Source organism: Parasteatoda tepidariorum, chromosome 3 (assembly GCF_982258835.1).
Source record: "Parasteatoda tepidariorum strain Cologne lab strain chromosome 3, Ptep-v5.0, whole genome shotgun sequence".
Classification (NCBI taxonomy): domain Eukaryota; kingdom Metazoa; phylum Arthropoda; class Arachnida; order Araneae; family Theridiidae; genus Parasteatoda; species Parasteatoda tepidariorum.
The window spans coordinates 102,168,955-102,194,970 of record NC_141757.1 but is presented as its reverse complement, the minus strand read 5'-3'; the positions used below and the strand labels follow the sequence as shown (position 1 = coordinate 102,194,970).

At 28.8% G+C, this 26,016-nt stretch overlaps 1 protein-coding gene across 1 annotated transcript; it reads left to right on the top strand.

Annotated features, from left to right (window-relative positions):
* Positions 1-3,126: 3,126 nt before the first annotated feature.
* Positions 3,127-14,398, top strand: LOC107454638 (uncharacterized). Its single transcript, XM_016071886.4, has 5 exons — positions 3,127-3,308; positions 4,542-4,659; positions 7,316-7,452; positions 12,250-12,412; positions 14,060-14,398. The coding sequence occupies exons 1-5, from the start codon at positions 3,263-3,265 to the stop codon at positions 14,292-14,294; spliced, it is 699 nt and encodes a 232-aa protein (XP_015927372.1). The 5' UTR covers positions 3,127-3,262; the 3' UTR covers positions 14,295-14,398.
* Positions 14,399-26,016: the final 11,618 nt, after the last annotated feature.

Genomic DNA, 26,016 nt, shown 5'->3' with positions numbered 1-26,016 from the left:
ATGTGCTTAATGGAAAAACGTTGCTCAATTTTTTTCAATGTCAAAAGATGTAGTAAATTATTTAGGAACGCCAGTAAACAAATAATAAGAATGATGGTAAAAACGTTAAGAAAGAGTGTATTAGATGGTAGCTTGCTTTTTTCCTCTGGCAATGTTTTTTTTTAAGATGAACTAATCTTGTTAAAACAAAGGCACCTTTATGTTTTTTGCCATCAATTATTCGTGATCTTAAAACAGATTGCGAGGTTTAAATTGAGAAACTTTCTTAACCTTAATTTGAAAAATCCTTTTAAACAATTGAGAGTTTTCATCGAGCAGCATAAAAGAAATGTAAATAAAATTATTTTTTGTCTACAATTCTTAAGGAGATTAAGGTTCAAAGGTAAAAATAAAAGACTTTCTGCTATGTTGTGAACGAAAATTATTTTATCATTTAAAATAGAGCTAGTGTAGTGCATAAGGCTATGGAGGGTAAAAATAAAGAAGAAAAACTTTTAAAAGACTATAGGTTTACTTAAAATCTAATTGCTCAAACATATGTGTTGCAAAATTTAATTATGTTTAAAAAATATATATCCTTAAATTGTACATTTAGTGATCTACAATAAGAAAAAAAAATTTCAAAATTTTTCTCAAAAATGTGAGATTTTTTGTTGAATTAATTTTACATACATCTAGTTGATATCGGTAACAATAGTCACTATATACTATGTTGGGGATTATATCAGGTTTTGCACATAATGTTGCAGAGTCAAATATTATTGTCTCCTGCAGAAGAAATATTAATCTCCTAGCTTCTGAGGGAAGGACTGTTGTTCTGCTGTGGATTCCATCTTGTGTAGGAATAAATAGTAACGAATGGGCTGATACATTAGCAGAGAAGGGAGCAGAGATTTTGCAGGCAAGTAATGCCAAAGTACCATTTTCATAAATTAAAGGAATTATAAAAAATATTGTGAAGAAAAGCTATGATGCTAATTTAGTAGAAGAAATCAAGAATAAGAAATGGAGGTATTCAATTAATAAAATTCCAACTCCCCTAGATCCACTGCAGTAGCGGCGTTCCGTCTGGACACTGGACATGACTGCCTTGCTAAACATCTATACAGAATTGGTATATTTGGCAGTCCTATGTGCACTTTGCGCAACCAGAACTTTGACAAAGATAATTTGCTCAGTTGTTCTTCATTAAATGAACAAGATTTATTCAGTCGATACTGGCGGGCTCGGGAGTTGATGCAATTGGTATCCAGCGACTGATTCTCGTTCATCTTTAAGTGGTTCACGTTTTGCAAGTATTTATTGTTCTTGTTATTATATTGCTCTTGTATAGTCCACTGGTTCAGTTTTTGTTTTATATGCTCCAATCTCATGCATCTTTGATGCATGGGGGCCAATGATGTAAAGTCAAGTGCTTTTGCAATAAAAAATATCAGATTTTTGCAGCCATGAGCAAGAAAACTTGCAAGTTTTTTCTTAAAAATAAATTTAATAAGAAAATAAAATGCTACAGCACTTAAATAAGATACACAAATACTAAAATGCCATTTTCGTTAGGTCAAAATAATTTTTGTGCGAAAAATAATCTTTTTCGTTAAGCCTAACAAAATCGGTAAAGAGTATGCTTGTTTTATCTTGATCTACCCTTTCTATACTTAGTACCGGGACTAGGTGTCTGCAACAGATTGCACAAATATATTTTCCTGTGAAATATTCTAATGAATATGCAAAAAATAGTAGTTGATAAAATCTAAAATTGAAATCTTGTCCTTAAGAAAGATATATATATAACGTTTTTAATTAACTTGGCTTATTTTAGCTTATTCACTCTACTTGAAAAAACACATTTTAATTGCTTGATATTACAAATTCAATTAACTAACTAGAAAATAATTCAGCATTATCTTAAAGAGTACAATTGGTTTAATAAAGTGTCGTAACTTTCAGAGCAATTTTCCGCATTTTTAAAAATATTTTGCTCTTCTATTTTTTTAAACCAAACAAGCATTTTAAACAACCAATAAATCTGAAATTTCTGGGTGGATTATTACTTACTTCCTGCATACAGTACTACAAGCTAAAATTTGGGAATAAGGCAAAACTTTCTCCCTAAAAAGTAAATATTTTACAGAATTTAGGACATGGTTCAAATTTTATAGCATTCCGGAAATAGGTAGAATATTAATTTATTTGCTTTACCCCAGTCAGCCATCGTAGCGGGTATCCATTGAAAATAAGTAGGATGTTACATTATATTACGAATTTGTAGAAATTTATAGTGTTTAGAATATGAATGGATTTTTATAGTATTTATGAAATAGGTAAAATTTCGTAAGGGAATGAATAAAATTTTATTATGTTTAGGAACATAATCTTATAGTATCTAGAAAATTAGTCTTTCATAGTATTTAGGAAATGGGAAAAAATTCATCGTAATAAGGAAATAAAAATTTTACAATGTTTGGGAACTGGTTAAAACCTTAAAGTAACAAGAAAATGCTTATTAAAATTATATAGAATTTAAGAAATGGAGGAAATTTTATAAGAGGCAGGAAATTGGTATAATTTTATTGTATTTAAGAATCAGGGATCATTTTATGAAGTATACATTCGATAGCAATTATTAAATGGGTAGAGTTTAAAAGTATTTTGAAACTGAATAGAAATACATAGTTTTAAGAATCTTATTTATTTTAGATTCTCTTTAAATAATGCCGGTGCAAAGTTATTTTTGTAAATACGATAACTTGCAACTTATTTAATATTACAATCTTTTCTTTAAAGGAAATGAGCAGTATCATCATAATGAAACCACAGATATTTAAAGCACAAAAATAACATTGTTTCGGTTAATTATGTCATGTTAAAATTACCCAATACAAGAGAATAAAAGTTATGTAATTATGAAAGAAAAAACTTTTACTGCTAATGGATGTTAGAGATATTACATACTTTTTTGTTATTCATGACCTTGATATTTTTCACTTTATCCAAATATATTGTCCTACTTTGATAAATGAGCATCTGAAATTCAGCACACGTCATTTGCGCATTATTTTACTGTACAAAGAGGAAAATATTACGAATAAAAGAAAAACACACCCAAATCACGCCAGCAAATATAAAATATAGAAAACAAACCATAGTCTTCCTCTTTATGTCTGTATTGTGATTCGATAAACGGGAAAATAATATCTGTGTTACCAAATTAAATATCTAGTTACAGTTCTACATTAGTTAGATTTAATTGAGATACTTTCAAATGAAAATGCGTAGTCTCACCGTTTTCTTCTCATTGTTGTTTTTCGGTAAGAAATTTATAAATTCTAGTTATGATTTTTAGCAAAGGATTTTTTATAATCATAAGCTGTATTAACAAAAAAATGTGTTTACTAGGAAGTAAAAAACAATAACTTTGTTAGAAAATAAATTTGTTTTCTGTTTTTGCTATGTTTAGTTGAGATACTTCCAATTAAGAATGTCTGGTTTCAATGATTTCTTCTTTTTGTTAAATGAACTATAATAGGATATTTATTATAAGATACAAGATTGTTAACAATAATCGAAAATTCTTAAAGAATTCTATGGAATATATACAGTTATCTAGTCACAATCCTTTTTTAACAATAATCACATTAATTAAAATTAAAACTACTTTGACAACTTAGTAAAAATAATAGACTTGTTAAAAATAATTAAATTCCTGTTGACATTTCTATATTTGATTTGATTATGAGAGATACTTCCAAATGAAAGTGCTTGGTATCACAGTTATTTCTCATTGTTATGTTTCAGTAAGACTTTTACAGATTCTAGTTATAGTTATCTAGTCACAATCTTTTTATTAGCAATAATTACATTAATTAAAATTAAAACTGTTTTGCCAACTTAGTAAAAATAATAGGCATGCTAAAAAAATCAAATTCCTGTTGCCTTTTCTATTTTAGTTTTGCTTAAGAGAGATACTTTCAAATGTGAATGCCTGGTTATACTGTTATTACTCATTGTTAAGTTTCAGTAGGAGTTTTACCGCTTCCAGTTACAGTTTTTAATAATAATTTCATTAGTTTAAATCAAGCTACAAATTATTAAAAATAATAGTTATGTCAGAAAATTAGTTTTCTGTTGGCATTTCTATATTAGTTTTGTTTAGTTGAGATGCTTTCAAATAAGAATATCTGGTATTTTCTTGTTGACATTTTTTATTGGTTAGGTTAAATTACTTCCAGGTGCAAATGTCTGGTTTCAGCTTTTTTTTTCTCAATTCTACGTTTCAGTTAAAATTTAATAAATTAAAGTATATGTTTCCTAATCAAAATTTTTTCTTCATGATAATGATATTTATCATAGAAAAAAACAAAAGCTACTTTAAACTAGTGAAATTAATAGTTTTACTCGAAAATGTTAGTTTTAATTTATTTAGCCAAAACAGTTTTAATTGAAAATTAGTTTTAATTTTTATTTTTTTTTAGTTTTAATGTCAAAATTCAATCTGCTTTAATATATTTTTATCAGTCTTCAAATTAATGCATATTTTTCAGTTACTTCATCATGGGGAAAAGACAAATGTGAGACACAGTTACATGTGATATGTCCAGACCCAGGTGATTTATTTTACAATTTTCCAGAAAACGCTGATCAGCTCTCAACTAGATGTTCGTAAGAAAACTATGCCTTCTTCCTTCTATTTTCCTAAATAAACTTTAATTTTGATTTCAGGGTGCTCCAACGAAAACTGAAAATTTAAACTGCAGTTTCTTATTCTTAAATTAATCCTAGACTATTTTATACCTTGGATATACTGAGTAGAATTGAGTAATATTATATAGTGGATAGAATGAAATTATGCATGGGACATTGTTGTTTTTTTGGAGTGGTATTTGGATTAGTAACTCAGGATATTAAATTTAAGTTGTTAAAAGCAGGTTCCACGATTTCCATATGCTAAGCACCCGACTTAATTTGTAGTGAGGTTTCATTGACTGGTTACATTGTGTGCTGTTCATATTTAAATCTGTATATTGCAATTTAAATCTACATTCAGTTGGTCTATTACATGTTTTTTAAGATTTGCATTCAACATGATACCCGGTTTTCGTCATATTGAAATTATTTGTGAACAATGAATCACCGATATCGATATCGTGATTCAATGTTTTTTAGATATTCTTATGGGGATTTTTCATGTCAAAATTATCGAGATCTTTTGTTAAAAAAAGCATATATTTTATAATATTACACGTAGAAGAATTGACTCGTGGAATTTTTAAGGTTTTCATATTATAAAGTGTGTTCTGTAATGACCTACTTCATCATAACTAGCTTTGGCACAACAGCCTTTAGTGCGCCTGGGCCTTCCTTACCCATATCCTAGTGTAAGGTTGATTTAAATGTCAGCTACAACCTATATCAACAACAAGGTTTAAAATGATTACCAAGCCCAACAAGGTTTAAAATGATTACCTAGTAAATCGTGAAAGCTTTGACTATGCTTGTTTATGCGCGATGAGGTTTGCATTATGCTTGCATGAACAACCGTTTTACATCAAGATTGAATCTGCTTTTGAAAAACCTTTCGAAATCTGGGAGGAATCATCATTTGAAAAATTAAGCACATAAAACGTTTTTCAGCCTAAGATAAATTTATCTTCTCAAAATATATTTTAGATTTTATGACCATCATTGAAAGAAAGTTTATTTTGCGTTGGCTTTTATATACTTTCTGAAACACTTTAAAAGTTATGGTTGGCCTAATCATCAAGTTTTCCGTACAAGCAAATTATAGCATTTGGGAGCCTAGACAAAGCAAGACTGCAAAAAACAGAAGCCAAAAACAAGATTTACAGCGCCTGTAAATAAAAGCTCAAAGATGGGATATTTCTTGTAAAGATTTTTGCATGTCTTTATTCAGTCTTTCAGATTTGCATAACTAAAACAAGATTTGCATGCCAATTATATATTTAAGACTTTTATAAGAATAAATTGTTTATTAAAGGTCTTTTTTTATGTTAGCATTCGTTTATGCTAACGATTTCGTTACTCTGAGCTGGTGTTATAGTTATGCGCAGTGTTGGTGCTTCTGTACCTTTTATTATTAAATGTATTGTTCCATTATGGAATGTCCTCTTATTATTATCAATCCTTTGAAAATTTTTGTGGAGAATATTTAAAAAGCATAAAATCACACCCGTTTGATTATAGTGGGAGAAAGAAAGCTTATATTTTTGGATTGTGTGGACCGATTTAATTTTAAGAGTCGATTTCATTTTAATCTTGATTTCGAGCTTTGTTTAATATTTTTATGAATGTTATTCTGCTTGAAATAAGCAAAAAGTATTAACGGAAAATATACAAATAATGAAAAGCATGAAGAATAATTGTTTGTAAAAATAATAACAGTTTTTTAATACACATCTTTGTTAATAGTAAACTAGCAGTTAATTAAAACCTAGTCAAAAGGAAAAATATCTGTTTTCATTGAAGCTAAGTGTCGCATCATATGAAAGGAAAGCCTATGATGTTATTTTACAATATTTTATTGCCAACATTGCACGGCAGAACCAAGGTTCGGGTTTACTACTACTAATGTTTGACTTCGTAGCTTAGTAATTTTGAACCCAATCCAGAAGACAAAGGAACTCATGGATTAAGTATTGGGAGAAATTTGCCCTCATGGTGGACTCTTTGGTAGGAACCCCACATTTGCGTCACACACGGAGGAAAACCTCGAAAACCACCCACGGTTAGACTGACGGCAAGGGGACTCTAACCCGTGATCCGTCTACCACAGAGCATATTTTGTGTCAGCACGGTGGTCGGTTCGAATTCGTTTTGACCAGCCATCGCTAGCATTCGAACCGGAATGCTCCATTTTACCGAAATGCTCCATTTACCACTGCTCCATTTTACAATATTTATAAAAATTAGAGAGAAAGTAAATTTAAGTAGAACACAAGAAGCCATGAAACATGCAGGATTAACGTAGAATAATGCATGAGTGTCAGGATATGCAATACAGGTTTTCCTCAAGGGACACCTTGCTTGCGTTCATGTGAAAACTCTTCTATGAATAACTGTTTAACAAACATAAGTGTTATTCCTGTTTTTTACTCCAATTTTTAAAAAATACATATAATATAGAAAAAATTGATTTCCTTTCTATTTTAAATATTTTTGGCATAGGCTGCTTTAACGCTTTTTCAGGTTTGATTTAGAGTTTGTTCATTGTTTTCATATTACATCTTTCCACATATTTTTTTTAATTCAATAGCATGTTTTGACTATTTTGTTATTATTGTTGTATTTAAATTTTCAGTGAGCAAATAGTGTACTTGGAGTGTCTGACTGATTACCAAGAAAACTGTGGAACAAATTTCCCGGAATCGGATTTCCTTCCTGCAGTTCTCAAAACTTTAAATAAATTTTGTAATAAGGGAACAGTTTTATTCAATGGTAAGATTTGTATTATGGTAAGCTTTTATGGCGCGAATGTATATATAAAAACATAGTTAAATGCTTTTAGAACACACACACACACACACACACACATATATATATATATATATATATATATATATATATATATATATATATATATATATATATATATATATATATATATATATATATATATATATATATACGAGGGCTGTTCAGAAAGATTCGAGACTGAATTTATTATGTAAAAACATACATACATGAACAGGTTTTGAGTCAATCTCCTTCGAAATATGCTTCATTGGCAGTAAAACACTTGGCCCAACGATGTTTCGGATGGCCTGAAGCTGCTGCGTCGAATTCTGTTTTATGCTTTCAATGTCCTGAAACCGGTGTCTTTTTAAGATATTCTTGATCCTGGGAAAGAGGAAGAAATCTGGAGGTGACATGTCCGGCGAGTAGGGAGGATGTGCTATGCTCCTTGTTTTGTCTACTTATTTACGATTATCTTTAATACGATTATCTTTAATTACGATTATACGATTATCTTTAATTATCTTTAATAATTTGTAATTTAATAATTTGTCTTTTTAATAATTATTTTTATAATGAAAAACAAAATTTTGTTCACTTTGATGGAAGATCTAATTTTCCATCTCTCTTAGTTAACTTATTTTTACACGATTATGAAAAAAATCATACTCATAATATTAAAACTGATTTTAAATTTAGTGATGATTTAATTAGCATTAATTTTCAAAATTATAAAATTTTGTTAAATTATATTTACCCCGAGGAATTAATCTTGCTTCGTAATCATGATGATAAAATTAATTTAAATTTTTCGGATTTAAGTATTAAAAAAGAAGAATATATCTGTATTGTTAATTTACGCGATAAAATAAATAACTTTAAATTTATTATGAATAAATTAAGTACATGGAACTTTAATGTTTCTGAAACGCTTATTTAAATGCCATTTTTAATCAAATGAATAGAATTAAAAGAATTTGCAACAATGTTTATTTACCCTCCAAAAAATAGGCTAACTCTTTCAAAATTTGATAAAAAATCCAAATAATATAATAATATCTAACTAATGTTATTAAATTCCATGTAAAATCATTGAATAATTTTACAAATTTTTTTCTCTCATTAAAGTTCAATAATATCTCTAAAATCATCAAAATTTAATTTTTTTTAAAATCAATCGTTTTTTATTAAATGTTAATAATATCTCTAAAATCATCAATATTAATATTTTATAATTAAAATTCAAACTAACGAAATATAAACATTGATTTATCATGTATAATATTATTATTTTCCGCACATCCAGACACGGGCCAATCCAAGATAACTACAATAATAAATCAAATGCGCTTCAGTACTTCAGTAAGAACTATATATGGCAATGTTACTTTTAAAAAGTAACTAGTAAAAGTACAAGTATTTTTAAAAATAGTAACGAGTAAAAAGTTCTTATTTTGAAGAGTAACGAGTAAAAAGTACAAGTAAAAGTACGAGTACTAAACAAAAAAGTAACGATTTAAAAATACATTTCTAGGAAATCAAAAATTCAAAGTAACCTAAAATTTTATTGAATAATATTCTTATGTTCTTTAATGTTTTTGCAAAATTGTTGTAATTTATTTAATTATTTTTAATTTTGAAAGATATGGACATTAATTTATTTTTAAATTCGGAAGAATATTATAATATAATTTTATAATATAATCGTATAATATAATTTTAAAATCAAATATAATTTTAATATTAAACTTTTTGTGGATTTGCACGAAAAAAATATTTTATCTATTGATTTTAATTTTTAGTTTATTATTTTTTTTATTTAAATTACCACTGATTTAAAATTGTTTTACTCTACAGAAACGCGCTTTAAAAGCACAAACATAAACAAAGCAAACACGGGGTTTCAGATGGCTTTGTGATCTTTGAGCTAGTAAAAAATAATTGAATGTGCAGTATAAGTTGAAACAGAACAGTCTACAGTTTAATTTGTAACAATGGCTAATGCTGAAGTCATGCGAGAAAATCATTTTCCGAACATTTCTGCCTAACGGAATAATTAAAATTTGTAAATGAATTTTAGTATCAGCGGCTAAATTAATACCTTCGAGTTTTCAAGTGTTAAAATAGTAATTATAATAGTTTTCAATAGCTCAAATAGTTCTGAAGTTCTTAGAGATTTGACTGGGCGTTGTTTGACAAGGTCGGGCATAAACAAAATTTTAGTAAAAAATGTACTAGGTAAAAATGTATTTAGTAAAAATTGTATTGAGACAAAAATGTATTATTAGTGAGTTCAAAAAGAAAATTGAAAAGGTGTTGAAATAGCCTGTTCACGGATGTCAGAATAATCAAAGCTTTCACACATTTGAAGGTTGGATGAATTATTTTTCTTATATCGTATACATTCATAATACTTGGCTTATAGAATTTCAAAGTGCACTTTTTACCATTCTGAAACTTTTTCTTGAGATAAAAAGCGCCGGTATTCAAAACCTTTGCTATTCATGTCATCCTTTATCATAGGCAATTTTCAGAAGAGGAATAATGACTGTTCTGGACACACAATTCCGGAGAACACTCCACTCACAATGATAGTTGCAGTTAAAAAAAGATCGAAAGAGCCGTCTTTTCCCTTTCAGGAATGACAATTTAAAAAGGTCAAGGTATTTAAACACGAAATTAGCTGTGAACGCATACATATTGCACATTAATTTTATAAATTAAAAAAACATAAGCATTTTTCTCAAATGTAAATTTTTTTTTAAAATTTTTTTTAGAAAGCTTACCGAGTTTTAGAAAAATGTAACGATTTCATTCAACATTTCCGTTGCAAATACTTGTACTTTTCCCCCAAAAAAGTAGCGAAAGTACAAGTAAAAGTACTAAATTTGAAAAGTAACGAAGTACAAGTAAAAGTACGTACTTTTTACTAGTACAGCCGGTACAAGTAACGAAAGTAAAAGTACTGCCATATATGGTAAGAACACTCCATAAAATGAACCCTTCATCCTCTATTTATGCTTTTATTTTCATATTTTGAAACCTAGCAAACTTGTTACGAAATTATTTTAAATCATTTTTGAAAGATGCTGTTAAAAATAAGCACATATGAATTCGCTGCTCTTTCTATATCTTATATTTCGCGTTTTATTCTGCATTTTTTTGAATTTTTACTTTTTATTTTTTGCTCGATAGGATAAGTTTTATTTCACATTTTTTGCTTAATTCGCACTTTTCTCATTTCATTTGCTTTTGGTGCTCCTCACACTATTGATATATTTTGCTTTGACTACAATAAATAATACGGTATTAGAAAGCACTTTTTTTGCTAATATAATCGTGCTTGATGATGACGGGATTATATCTTTTCCTTATTTTGTTTTCCGACAGTTTTATACATTTTTTAAGGTTTTAAATTTTAAATGTTTTTGAACATATTTCCTCTTAATATTTTCTTCTACTTCTCTTTTTCTCTTTTAAATTTTTTGTTAATATTTGTTTCCATGATTTCTCTATATTTTCAACTTTTATGTGCATTTGATTCATATAAATCAAGATTGTTAGTGCATATTGGAAAATAAAAATACTTAAAACACTTGCAGATATTAAAATGAAAAAATTTAAACATTTTCTTTTTACTTAGTATGCTTTGTTACGGTCAAAAATACCAAGAATATACTTTTCGAAATTATTTATTATTTTTATTGCATACATTGCTCACCTAATCCCTTATGACATTTTGCATATATTTATAATCCTTATACATTTACTAAGAAATGTAACATTTCCATTTTACTTTGCAAGTTTTGTTCAGGTCAAAAATAATGAAAAAATATTTCTTATAATTTATTTTTATTTTCCATGAAATCTTGTTCTACAGTTACACATACAGTTACACATACGGTTACAATATTTTTCTATTCTTACATTTTCTTTTTAGTTTCTGTGGCTTGTTAAGGTAAAAAATAACAAGTAAATATTTCTTAATGTTTTTCTTTAAAATTTCCATTTCATCAACTTTTTCTATATTTTACTACCCATCCACCTATTTACAAAATCTTTCTACATCCCCAAAAATACAGAGGATATTTTTTACAAAGAGTAATTTGTTAATTGCCTAGAAAATAGCAAGAAAATATTTTAAAATTCCTTTTGATTTCCATTGCCATTGATTTAAAATTCAATATCATTCTAACTTTTACATTTTTTAAATATTAGTAAATGACATTGCACAATTTAGGAGTGTATAAATTTATAATAACGTCCAAATTTGCTGCTGTCTCAATAAGGTGCACATCTGTATACGTTGCAAGCTAAGTAGGAAATACGGCTCTTTGCATATCGCCAACGTCACTTTTTGGCTAACTGCTGTCAATCTTGCAGTTCCATTGCGAAGTTCAGACGGCAGTTTTCAAAGAGCAGCCGGATTTTCCTTTTGGCTTATGATCAATGTATACTAAGGGTCATCTTAAATCTTGAATTGTTTTTCAATTTTATGCTTAAATAAATTGTTAATTCTTGTATGGTATCATGGTTCAAGTAACGATGTCATGGTTATGATCATCATGGTCAACTTTTTTTCAAAGCTTATCTTTCTTAGATAAAGTGATCACCCTGAATTTCGAAGAAACCAAGTCCATTTACGGTCTCTTCTCTGAACAGTGTTCCATTTAAGATTTGTGTTTCCTATGTGGATTTATTTAAATTGTTTTATATGTGAGAAAAAGTAGCATTTCGTTTCGAATGGGATTTTTGTAATATATAATTTTGATATTACAGCTGTTGCAGATAATGGAAAATGTGTCGGGAAATTTTACAAAACGATTACGGAAGATCGCCTCAATAAGTGTTTACAAAAAATAGAGGATGAAAATCGTGAAAAATATGAAGAAATTGTTTATTTTTCAAATGATTTGAAAGATGAAGAAAGAGAATATTGCTTGTAAGTATACAAACAGAATTAAAATGATTTACTTCTTTTCATGAAGTAACTTTAAATATAATAAAATTATTTTATAAAGTTTCCTGTTAAGTAATATAATTATAACCAATATTAACTATCACTAATATCTATGAGAAATGAAATGCTACATCTTAAAGTGCTCAATTGAGTTGATTGTATTCAAAGTTAAACGCCTTTACAGCCTTTCAAGTGGCGATCATGTGTAGACTAAATCAGTATGCAATGCAGGAAAGAAATTAAATACTTAACAAACTGGGTTTTGGCTAAAAGGGTTAACTCAGAGAAATCTGTATTGAAAAAAAAAGAAAAAAAGATTTGCTCTTCCAGGAATACTGTCTGTCTAACTGAAGAACTCCTCTTGATTGTCGTCTGGAATACTGTCGATTACCATGGTTTTGAAGTTAAATAATTTCTAATGAGGGTGTGAATTAAACATTAGAAGCAGGTTGTGAAAGAAGTATTAATTTTCTCCTCTTTGTAACTCTTTTTTAATTGTTTCCATAGCAACAAACAACTGGAAGAGTTGTTTCGTTAGACAGATAGTATTCAACAGAAAAATTGAGGTAAACATGCAATGAAGTAAACATGACTCCATAGTTATGCTTCTCCAGTAAAACTTTACTTAAGTTAAGAGTCAAGCATTGATTTCACTAAAATTTAATCTTTGTGCCTTGAGTATATGTTTCAATTTCCCCACTTGAATTTGGTACAGCATAGCCGAATCAGTCTTTTGTTTTATATTTTATCCAATCTGGTCGTTGGTTGTTGAACATTTTACCAATCTGGACGAAAATAAGAGTTAATCTCACTTTTTTTTCAGACGAAGCACCCTCAACTGTTCTGAAAACACGGTTTGCTTCCTTCAATCTTCACAAGATCAAAAATTATTGGCGATTAAATGATAATAAAAAAAATTCAATAAAAGATTGGGAAATAATAATACTCAAAAATAAGTTTTTCAAGAAATTTAATAAGGTTCTTAATATAATTTTTCATAGAAAATTCTTAAGCTAAACGGTTTTCGTAATTGCGTCAAAAATGTAGTTGAAACATGTATTGGTTAGTTAAATATTCACTAGATTGAAAATTATTAGCGATTTTTAATATTTTCACATGATAGGGGACATTTATATGATAGGGACATTTTTCGGTAAGTGATTGAGGAATATTCAAACATTATTCAAAAATAAGTTTTATCAAGAGATTTAATAAGGCTCTTAATATAATTTTTCATAGAAAATTCTTAAGCTAAACGGTTTTTGTAATTGCGTCAAAAATGCCATTTAAACATGTTTTACTTCGTTAAATGTTTACTAGATGCAAAATTATTAGCGATTAGATGGTAGAGAAAATTTTAGATCAGCATTTGAGGAATAATAATATTCAAAAATGAGTTTTTCAAGTAATTTAGTAAGGTTTTCAGTAACTTTTTGAGGAAAATCCTTAAGCTAAACCAGTATCATAATTGTGTCAAACATGTTTTTTTTAAACGCAATTTGCTTCCTTAAATGTTAACTAAATCAAAAAGTTTAGAAATAGATGATAAGAAACATTTTTTGAAAAACAGTTGGCAACAATGACAAAATTAAAAAATATTATAAATAAGTTATGCATTCTTTCGAACAGTTTGGACATCATGCAAACGAGTTGTCTGGCTGATGCAATAAGTGTTGATTGTGGAAAAACTGCAAAAGAACTATTTCTGCATATATTACAAGATATAGGAATGAATAATTTAGTCTGTGAGAATCATCAAGACGATGCAAAAAATTTCACGAAGGAATTGAGCCTAAATTTGAAGCCTGAAAATTCAATGGAGGATTTCATAGCCCTCCTGGAGAATGAAACAGAATTTGTCTGAACTAAGAATAAAATTTATTCCTACATTTAGAAATACAATGTTATCTAATGTAAAGTAATTGTATTCAAATTTGTCATGTAAATAAATATATATATTCAGAAATATTCTATTTTTGATTTCCTTAAAACATTATAGAATTGATTGCATCAGCATGTACACGAAAACAGGATATGAAGATGATTAGCAATTTTGACCATATAAATGCTGCCCAAACAAAAAGACTCTAGCTGCCAAATTTCCTTATATTGTTTAGAGAATGACTCTAAGATCAAAAAACTAACTAAACATTTAACTAGAACATCCTTAGCACAAATTATGTAATATTTGAAATATCTATTGGAGATCAATGTGATTAAACTAAATATATTGCTCTTTAGAAAAAAAGCATGAAAGACAATACATGAGAAAGACATTTCATTTCACATATTAAGAAATGTCAACACCTTTCTTAATTAAAAAAATGTTTTAAGTGATACACAAAACATAGAAGAAAATCCATAACATATAGGTCCGTAATTTTCTTATAATTTTCATGAAACTTTCAGCCTACCGTTAAATAAAATTTGGAAATAACTAGAATCTCAAAATTAGCTGCGGTAGAACCATGTTTTTTTTTTATCAATTAAAGATTAGAATACTGACTAATAGGACATGCATCTCGAAATCTAATTAAACTTTTACCTGGACTGCACTATGTAAAAGAAAGCAAAGGTCTTTTAAAAAACTTTTAATACTTTGATAAAATTTTCATGAGCAATTTTAAGAAACTATTATATTGTTAACTGGACTATAAATTAAATAAGGATTAAAAAAATTAAAAAATAAATTTCATTTAAATATAAGAATTTAAATCAACATAGCGTTTTAATCATTGGTGCGACACTTTATCTAAATCTCCACTTGGTACATTCCCATTTAAAAATGGTATTTAAGATCGATACTGTCTTCTTGGGATTTTATTCATCCACAGACCGGCAGCAGCTTGTTGGTTGAACTATTTAAGAAAAAGAACATTTTAGAATATTTAAATGGGCAAATTAATGCTATGTTATGAATGTTAAATGACATAAAAAAGTTTAGATTTTAACAGTAATGAAAAAAAAAATGTGCGAAATTTAATATGAAAGGCAAAATTAATTTTTTTCACATACTGTAGGCGTACAATTTACTTTTCCATTAATTAAGATGCAGAAATAAACAGAATTCCAAAATTACATGCACTAGGAACATAATGCTGTTAGGCCATGCAACCCGAACTCCAATTCAACCTTTACTTGGCACGTCTCCAGCACAAATTTTATGATGTCTTGTATCTCCGTGTGATTTCAATCTGTTTCAAATTAAGAAATTGCTTCTTAATGCCAACAACAAGTGAATGGTTGACCTTTAATATAAAATATTAGAAAATCAAATTGCATTAAAAGCTAATACTAAAATTTGAATGAAGCAATAATTATGCAATTAACGAAAATTACATTTCTAAAAGACTTTGATAAATTGTAACAAGCAATTGTTAATAAGAAAATTATAGTAGTTTTAACTTTCAAATTAAGTAAAAAAAGTATTTATAACAATGTTTAATTTTAATATGAGAGTTCAAGCTCAACTTAGCTTTTTATTGAGTAGTATCACACTTAGTCTAAAACTCCACTTGGTGCACCTTTTCCTTAAAAAGCGTTTTCCTTTAGTACTATACTTTTTTGGCTTCACTGATCTACTTCAGGGGTGATGTTCACTTATCATTGCTGGAAAGAAAAATGTACAAAAATTTTAATTTATTACTCTAAATTATGCTATAAACGTTATTTGATACAGAAACAAATGGTTAAATTTAATTGATGATGTTAAGAAAACTTTGAGAAGTCATTCTAAATCACGTTTTTTTCTTCATATAGACTCAAGTACTCGTCATTTTCCTGTTAATTAAGAGTCGGAGATAACTGGAATTCCAAACCTAAATGCACCAGAACCATGTTTGTTTTATAAATCAAAGATCAAGTTTACTAGCTGTTAGGCTATGCAACCCGAAATTCAATTGAACCTTTACCTGGCGCATCTCTAGCACAAAATTTTGCAATGTCTGGTATCTCTTAGAGATTTCAATATATTCATACTGAAAACATTGCTTTTTAGCAAAAAAAAATGGATATTCAATTTATTTTTCACTTTGAAGAAAACTCATTTAAATAAAGGAAAAAAGTCTAAAATAATTTAAATATTACTAAATATAAATCATTCACATTTTCTTGCGAATTTTTAATGTCGACTCCGATCAAGAATAAATAAAAAACTAACACAACAATCGAAATATTTATCAAGCATGTCATTTCTTCTTACAGTTTTGGAATCAGAAATATTTCTCGAATTATGGCTATTTGAGTTTCAATATTTCAACTAATTGATCGTATTATATTAACCTATGTATCTTTCAGTTAATAAGACTAATTTTAATTTAGAATTTAAAACTATAAGAAATAAAAATTTGAGTCTTTCAAAAAAGTAGTTCAGAATTTCAGCAATACTTCATTCGACAAATATAATCATAAAATTAATCAATAATTCAAGTACTTATTTTAGAACATTTTATACTGTTTCATCGAGCCATTTAATGGAATGCATTTTTATATGCAAGCCTTACCATTTATATTTATATATTTTAAGCAAAGAATACTTACTTTTTGTCAATGTGTTAAAATAATAGAAAATTGTTCCTTTATTATACTAATGAAGATTTAATGCAACTAGAAATAAAGTAAAGACATTGATAATATTATTGAAATTATTTACTTTATAAATATCAACAAGTATACTTACCACAAATCACAAAGATACTATCTTGCAGCAAATATTTATGAGTTACATACTTGTTATGAATTATGTTTTGCCCCCATTTTGCACAATTTTGTTTCATAAGGCTACCCATGCTTAGAGTCAATTTTGTATAGGGATTTTAAAAAAAACATATTAAATAAAAATCGATAACCTTAAAATCACTGGCTTTCTTTGAAATGTTTCAAAAACTTTCCAACTTGCTAGATTTCTCTTCGAATTATGTTGTACACTCTAGAGACGTGGTTAAAATTGAAGTTAACTGATTGTAATCTTTTGCCTAATGAATAAAATAAAATAACTCAAATGCCTTTATCTACGGTTATTTTAAAACCTTCATACAGAAAATATATTGCTTTCTCACAACGAAATGTTTCTGTAACCCAAGCAGTAAAGGATAGAGATACTAGTTAATGCATATATATTTTAAATAAAAAAGATTTAATACTTAATTAAATTAAAATGAATTTCAACTCTGAGAGGAAAAGTATGTTAAAGCTACCAGAATAGTGTAAAACTTTGGTACTATGAGAGATCAACATGAGAACACCATGTTGGTTCAGCAAGTTTTACCGAAATTCTTGGTTAATGATTTTAGTATGATTAACAACGAAATATGGTTTTATAATATGCGCAGCAATTTGGAAAATGTGTTGCTTTGAAAGCTTAGACAAAACATGCATAAAATTTCTCTGTTTGTTTGAATTATCAGGAGATAAAAATGATTTCAAAGCTTTTCATTTTGTCTCTTGCCAAATATGGTGGTGAGTTTTGTGTACTTTTCTGTTTTGGAGGGAAAAGAAAAAATTGACAAACATTTGTTGACTTCGGTCGTCTTCAAATAATAAGTATTAGTAGTATTGGAATAATCGTTAATAGATACTGCGGTAATAGGTACTTAATATTGTAATACAGTTATCAAACAGAGTAATACATGTACCTAAAAATATAATGTTGAAATAGGTTTTACACCTCTCCCAAACATAGAAATACCGATTTTTCACATGTTTAAAGTTTTTGTAACTTTATGATGAAAATATTCAAATTGTTCTCTATGTAGGTCAAATTTAATTTTAATATATTTTTATTTAATATTTATTTTATATTCGGTGATAATAAGCTCAGATATTTATTATTATTATATTAGTGTGAAACTTGCTTTTTTCCAAGTAACAAATAACTTTAAATATAGTACAATGAGTGTTGCATATTTAAAATAGGAAAATAAATTTTACTTATTTGGAGCATTTATTATTTTATAAAATGCGATTATGTAAAAGGGACAGTCTACGGCACTTAATATTTGATTACAACACGTTTCATTTGTGAAAAAATAAACAATTTTAAAACACTTTTTTGTCTTTTAACTATGGTTTTGTTGTCTTTGATTGAAGTAAATTTGAATGAATGAATTTGTTTTGTTTTCAAAGGAAATAAAATATAATGGTTTTCGAGGTGGAAAAAAATTGGTAACAAAATTGTGAGAAACAAGAAATTCTTATCAAAGGGATACAAGAAGAATTTTACACAATATTAGGGGATTTTCAAAGTTACTTTCCTTTTAAAATTTGCAATTTTTTTTTCGTTCTCTAACATTTAATTCAAAATATTCAACGAATACTATTTTTGAAACTGCATTGCATTCAAACTTACAGCTTAGTTTTTAGAATATAATGAAATATAGTCAAATTTAATCAGGAGCTTCAAGTATTGTTCTGTTGAAATTTTCTTTTTTTGAATTACTTATTAAAAGAACTAAAGTTGTTCGAATAAATCCAGGCATTCAATATTCTCCTTCAACAAAACAAAACAACACAATGTTATGTTTTTCTGAAGTAGAATTTTGATTGATAATAAGGTTTCTGTAAATTTTTCTCAGTACTCTATGAATATAAATCTTTTAAATCCGAAAAATATTAAAAAACATTAAACGTTTGCTAAAATATAGCTACTTATATTTTTCGTTCAAAATTCAATAACAACTTCCATCCAAACTTCTAAGAATATCCAACAAATCATTTACACAATCGGAAGAAAAATTGTGTATTTCATTGTTGAGATACCATTGCTAAAATAAGAAAATAATGCTATAGTTTAATTTTAATATTTATACAGAATTCTCGTTTGTTGAAGAGATACTGACAACAAGGCTCAAATATTTTTTATCGCGTTTAAGTAACAGTTAATCTATTATTCAAATTGGATGGATGTTATCATTAAATATACTAATCTGAAGGGAATTAAATTAGTATAAGCATCATTTTTAAACTTTAAATATTTGCTTTATAATACTTAAATAATAGTAGTAAAATTTCATTTAAATGATTTCAATTTTATTCGAATAAATGTTTATTTAATTACATTTTTATTTTCACCACTCTGAGGTATTATATACTAAGCCTTTTTTTATATCACCGTAGCTTAGCAGATGCTGGAACTACTATAATAGAGTCATAGATCGTTAAATTTAAAACTGCAGCATTTTTTGATAAAAATGGAAATTTATTAAAAAATATTCTCAGTTTTCTAATTCATTTAAAACAGTTAAAGCGAATCACGTTTTTACCTGTGATTTTGTTTTTTCTGACAAACATTTTTTTGTATTTATCAAAAACAGTTAAAAATATGTGTATGATTTTATGCAAAATGAACTGAATTTAATTTATAAAGAGAATATAAATTAAATAATATTGGCACTTTAATTAATATTAAAGATCTCACATTAAATTTGGGAATGGATTCTGAACCTTGGTTAATTATTGGAATTTGAGTGAGAAGTATGTTTATATCATTAAATTCAGGCTTAAAGGAAAATGGCTTTATCTGCTTTTGTTTTTTTCCCTATACGAATTAGAAAGTTTCTAAATCAATACAAGCTTTACCAACTTTATTTACAATATATTCGACTGACTTATAATTAGCTAGAGTCCTTTTCATTTTGTGTTGCGAACATTTGAGGTTTGGTAATAAAAACACCATTTATTCAAAAAATTAAATTATGAAAGGTCAAAATATTAAATTATAAAAGGTTAAAAAATTAAATTATTAAAATCTAAGAATTAAAATATAAAAAATATGTATTGTAGATTTTTTTTTAAATGTAATGTTGTTCTGTAAATTTGTTTAAAACAAATAAATTTATAATAAATGTTACAAAACGATTTTTGATAATTTATATAATGTTCCTAAAAGTAATTTTTTCATAGTGTTCCAAAATCGTAAATATTTCTTAAATTACGGTTTGCTTGAGTAGTAAAATTCTCACTGTCAACAAATTAATCTTCATCTTGTCTTATATATATATCTCAGTTACATGGAGTAAAAAATTCTGGTAGAAGTACTGTACTGCATGTTAATGACAGATCTGGTAAAATAGCCATAGTTCGGGTAATAAGAACCAAAATATTTAAAATATTCATTTTCTTATTTTTTCATCCATATGGTAACAAGTTACCAGAAATTAGAATTTTCAAAATTATAGTTCTTTTTACCAAACATTTACTGAAAAATACGAAACTGAAAAGTTATCTCAACTGAATGAATGGTTTTTACACCATAGTCTAAGATTTCATGATAATAAAAATTATCAAATTTTGCTACATTTACTAAATTTTATCACATGTTATAAAAGCATATTTTATTGCTAACTCTACCAAAATCATTAATGAAACTCTTCGATAAAAACTACTTCGTGATTTGTGTTCCCTGAGAGTCATAAACATAATAAATTTTACCATATTGGGGAAGTTTAGTCTATACTTTTATCTCCATGTAGTAAGACTAATTTTAGTTAACTAACCAAACTCATAAGAAATGTACCGTTACCCCTTTGGCTGTGATCTCAAAATTTAAATTTAGTAACGGTTACCCAGGTTATTTAGTAGACAAATATCTAATGAATTACAGAAAACTTTTAACATTTAAAACTCATTTTTATTGCACCTCTAAATCTTCAAAAACAAAATTTCACACATTTCCAAATGCTAACATGGGAATAAATATTCATACATCAATTAAAACAAAAATGCAACCTTAAACCACTCAAGCATAACCTTCAATTTCTACAGTTCAAAAAAGACATTTATAAAATAAGAACTGCATTTAACATTACTAAAAACACAGACTTGGTTTATGATATCTATAAATCACATTTAAATACTGATTGTTCTCCTACACAAAAAAAACACAACATAACAGTTCAGAATTTACGGTAAATTATTCCTCTAAAATGTTAACGAAATAAAATTTAAAGTTTTATAAGTACCCAAAAGAATTTACTGTTTGCTCTCTGGAACCGCCCACCGGAAAGGTAGATGAACTCATGGACAAACTCCTCGGCTAGGATCTCGAAATTTCTCCAGCTATTCTACTTCAATAGGCTTAGGCATGTAGAAGGGGAACACCGGACGTTCAGCATAGATTCTCTCGGACTTGGCCCATCGTCTCGAGGATATGGGCTTTCGGCTAATCTCGGTAGTCCTTCCCGCCAGATACTTCAGTTTAGCTTTCCCGAAGGTTACGATCCACCATCTCCGAGGTACTGTTTCGGACCACTCTTTCAGCGGACAAACTCCGTATCCCCAGGATACTGCTCTGGTTAACTGCTTACTGCTGATTACTACGGCTACTGCTCTTAGCCACTAACTAACTAACTAATCAACTTTTTTCAGAGTACCTATCCATGTATGGATATCTGCTCTTTCATCTAAATTGGTTAATATGTGGTGGAAGGGAAGGGAGGTGCTGCGTTAACATTAAGTTAAATCTCAGAATGAACAATAATTGATAAAATCAAGTCTGAGTCATACATAAAGATAAGTCGCAAGTTGATACATAATATAGGGAACAAATTGAAGATAAAGATAAAGAAAGAATATTTACACTATTTACAAAAGGGGGAAGACTCCCTGTGCACTCTCTCGCCTCCCACCGGTATAACCGGGCTTGCTCTTAGCCACATTCATCGCTTCTCTTTTATCCTCCCTTCAACAAGGCGAAAGAATCTAGACTGACCTGTTTACCACGTCCAGAGTCATCCTGCATCCGGCGGACGTCAGAACCAAAAAAAAATCCCTGAGAAAAACCGTCATAAATCCACCAATACCCTATACAAGTTATAATACCATCCTCAATAAATATTAATAAATTTAGTTACATAGATTTCACCCCAAAAATCCCTTTTTAAAAGACTAATTCAAAATTTCTACAGAAAAATATCATTATTATGATTGAATTTAAACTTTACCGTAGTGGTGCCATCTACAGACAAATAATCTATCTTTAAAAGTAAAAAAAAAACCTATAATAAATTTCAATTTATTACAATACCATCGCCTCACCGAAAAAAAATTAAAATACTTTTAATTTTTTGAAACATTATAGCACTGTTGGTTAAAATGACCTGGAACCTTATCAAGAAAACTAAAGTACTGGTCTTACACAAAAAATTCCGTTTTTCCTTTTCTTTTAAGCTGTTTATAAATAATTCCTTCTTAAAGTTCAAAATCTCTAAAAGCACCACGCGGCTTTAAACCTACTTTTAGATCTTTATCACTAAAATCAAATCTGACCCTAACAATGTGCACCTTGCAAGGAAACAGAAAAGAGGAATCAAATATGCGCCTAAGTTGTTTAAACTACACTTAACTTTAAAAAACATTATAACTCAGATTTACACCTAGCAATACCTTTTCAAGCGGCCCATAGGGGGTCAGGAAAAGATTGTACAGCAACGTTCTCAATCTTCAACTTTCAAATTTTAAACATCTAAACATTCATAATCTACATTTTCAAAATAACAAAAAAATTACAAAAATGGGACAAACCCAGTTTTGACTGATTACATACATCATTACAATTGCCAGTGGAGACCTACACTTCACACTTATGTACATAAAAGGACCGTGGTCCACCTGAAAAAAAAAACAGTCTCCACCGACCTACTACATTCCGGCTTATGTAACCAAAATATACACCGCCAGATATAAACTCCTTCTCCATATTTGGAGAACATTTGACATTCCACCCCAAAACATTTATAACCCAATTTAAAACAAGAAAAATTTAGTTGCACCCCCCTCTTACAAATTCTAATTTCTTATGACCCGTCCATTTACTCGTTGTCTTAAGTTATAACGAGGTTGCGGAAACGGCACGAATTTACCTGTCTCATACAGATTTTCTGGAGCAGGTGTCTCTACTCTTTCCCTATCTATACTGCCACTGATTTGGTCACCGAACCCACTATCTCTGGATCGCAAAATTTCCAATCTTTGCTCCGCCTTTGCCACATTCTCCACATGAACAACCCTAGTATAGCCAAAATTTTTTGTATGTTGGATTTTCAAAGTGACCGGAGATATGACTTCAATCACCCTGAAAGGGCCCTCATTAAATTTAGCAAATTTCTTTCACTGGTTTTTCTTTAACACAGGATTGAACCAGTATACCTCATCCCCTGCTTGGAAACTATATTGTTTGATGTTTTTGTCTCTACGAGCTTTTCTATTTTCCGCAGAACATTCTAGATTTTCCCTCGCTGATGCATAAGTACTATGCAATTTACCAAGTAAATCTTTGGCAAAGTCTTCAGCACCCGCATACGAGAAAGGTTTATGGTTCTTGAAAAATTCCAGAGGTAAAGTCAATTCCCTACCATATGTTAATAGTGCCGGAGTAAAGTTAGTTGACTCCTGAATAGCTGTTCGGTATGCTAGTAAGGCAAATGGTATTTGGTATAAAAATTGGGATCTTTCACAATGTTTGTTTAGACAACTTCTAATGCTCCATTCGAGGATTATACTCTTAAAATGGACAATAATTCAAGTATTACTTCACGAAAGTTTCACACTGTCTAACTTAGACCAAGTAAACTGAGTATTTTCTTTTACTCAGTTAGAGCTGCTCCTTTTTATGCACAATGAATAAAAAACAGCTAACTCTTTGCCTAATTAATACAAATTAATATAAGACTTTGTCTTTCAATCTAAGTTATTTAAAACAATTTATGTGTTTCGTTTTCTGTTTGATTGCTTCGATTACTTCAACAGTATGAGTCTGATTTCAAGAATTTAATTGTAGTTTGTGGCGACTATCATGCTCTTAATGCCAAGAAGGTTACTAATAATCTTAGTGGTAGCTACTCCACATTACTCCCCCACCTGAATTTTATTTGAGACAGAATTCGATGAAACGAATGCCTTTAGTTGGTTAATGTTGTTCATTTTCTTCCATTTATTTTTTCTTTCTCTCTCTATATATTTTTTCTTTTTTTTTGTTATTTTCATGGAGAATTGTATTTTAATGGAATGGAATTTATCTTATCTCAGCAACTGCTTCATACAGTATATAGTTATTCCATGAATAGTATAAGTACATTTTTTTGACGTAATTACTTAATTAGTTAGAATTTTAGGAAATAAAGTAGTTAATGTGTTGTATCTACAGTCACTCGAAAAAATCTATTGATCAGTTATTTCACGATGTAACTAGTTATTCTAATTAGAAATTTAAATAATCTAATAGCTACCTAATATAGAAAATTATTTAATTTCAGAATTTCACAAAATTCCAATTAATTAATTTCACAAATTAATTTCACAGAATTTCACAATTATCACAAAAAAAGTTATGCAACTAATAGTAAGATCTATCTTAGATTTGCATTTTTTTAAAGTGATACTTACACAATCAATACTTAGTAGGGTAACCCTTATATTTTAAGACAGCTTCACAGCGTCTTTTCATCGAGTGAACGAGTGTTTGGAGTTTATCTTTCGTAACCACATGGTGCCAAGAATCAATTATAGCTTCAATAAGTTGTCTTTTTTTGGATGGACGTTTTTTTCGTACAAGAATTTTCAAACGTCACCACAAATTTTCAATTGGATTGAGATCAGGGCTGTTTCCTGGCCATGGTAATATATCTATGCCTTTATTTTGAAACCATGCTTTGCATACTTTTGCTGTGTGGCATGGAGCTGAATCCTGCTGAAAAATAAATGGTGCGTTGTTTGGGAAGACATCCCTGATGGAAGGCATTAATTTTGGTTTCAGGACAGTTTCGATGTATTTTTTGGCATTCAGTATGCCATTAATCACTTGAATTCGGCCTACACCATCTGCAGACATACATGCCCAAATCATGACATTTGTTGAGTTTTTTGTAATTGCTTCAATACAATCAGGATGAAGTGCTTCACCTACTCTACGTCTCACGTATTTTATACCATTACTACCAAAGAGCGATATTTTACTCTCATCGCTCCAGATTACTTGCTTCCATTAATTTTCTTACCATTTAATGTGTTCTTTTGCCCACTTAACTCGTTTCTCGCGTTGCTTTTGATTTAAATATGGTTTTTTCCTTGGAATTCTAGCTTGTAGTCCAAATCTTGATAACCTTCTTCTTATAGTTCTTGAACTTACTGCAATACCCGCTGCATTCATTTCACATCTAATGGCATCTGATGAAATTTTTCTATCTTGTAGGCATAGCCGTATAATTTTTCTATCGGCAGTAGCACTTGTGCATTTTTTTCGGCCTGATTTGGCTTTATTTTCCACTGATTTCGTTTTTTCATAACGTAAACAGAACTTTTGTACACCAGAACTTCCCCAACAACGCACCATTTATTTTTCAGCAGGATTCAGCTCCATGCCACACAGCAAAAGTATACAAAGCATGGTTTCAAAATAAAGGCATAGATATATTACCATGGCCAGGAAACAGCCCTGATCTCAGTCCAATTGAAAATTTGTGGCGACGTTTGAAAATTCTTGTACGAAAAAAACGTCCATCCAATAAAAGACAACTTATTGAAGCTATAATTGATTCTTGGCATCATGTGGTTACGAACGATAAACTCCAAACACTCGTTCACTCGATGAAAAG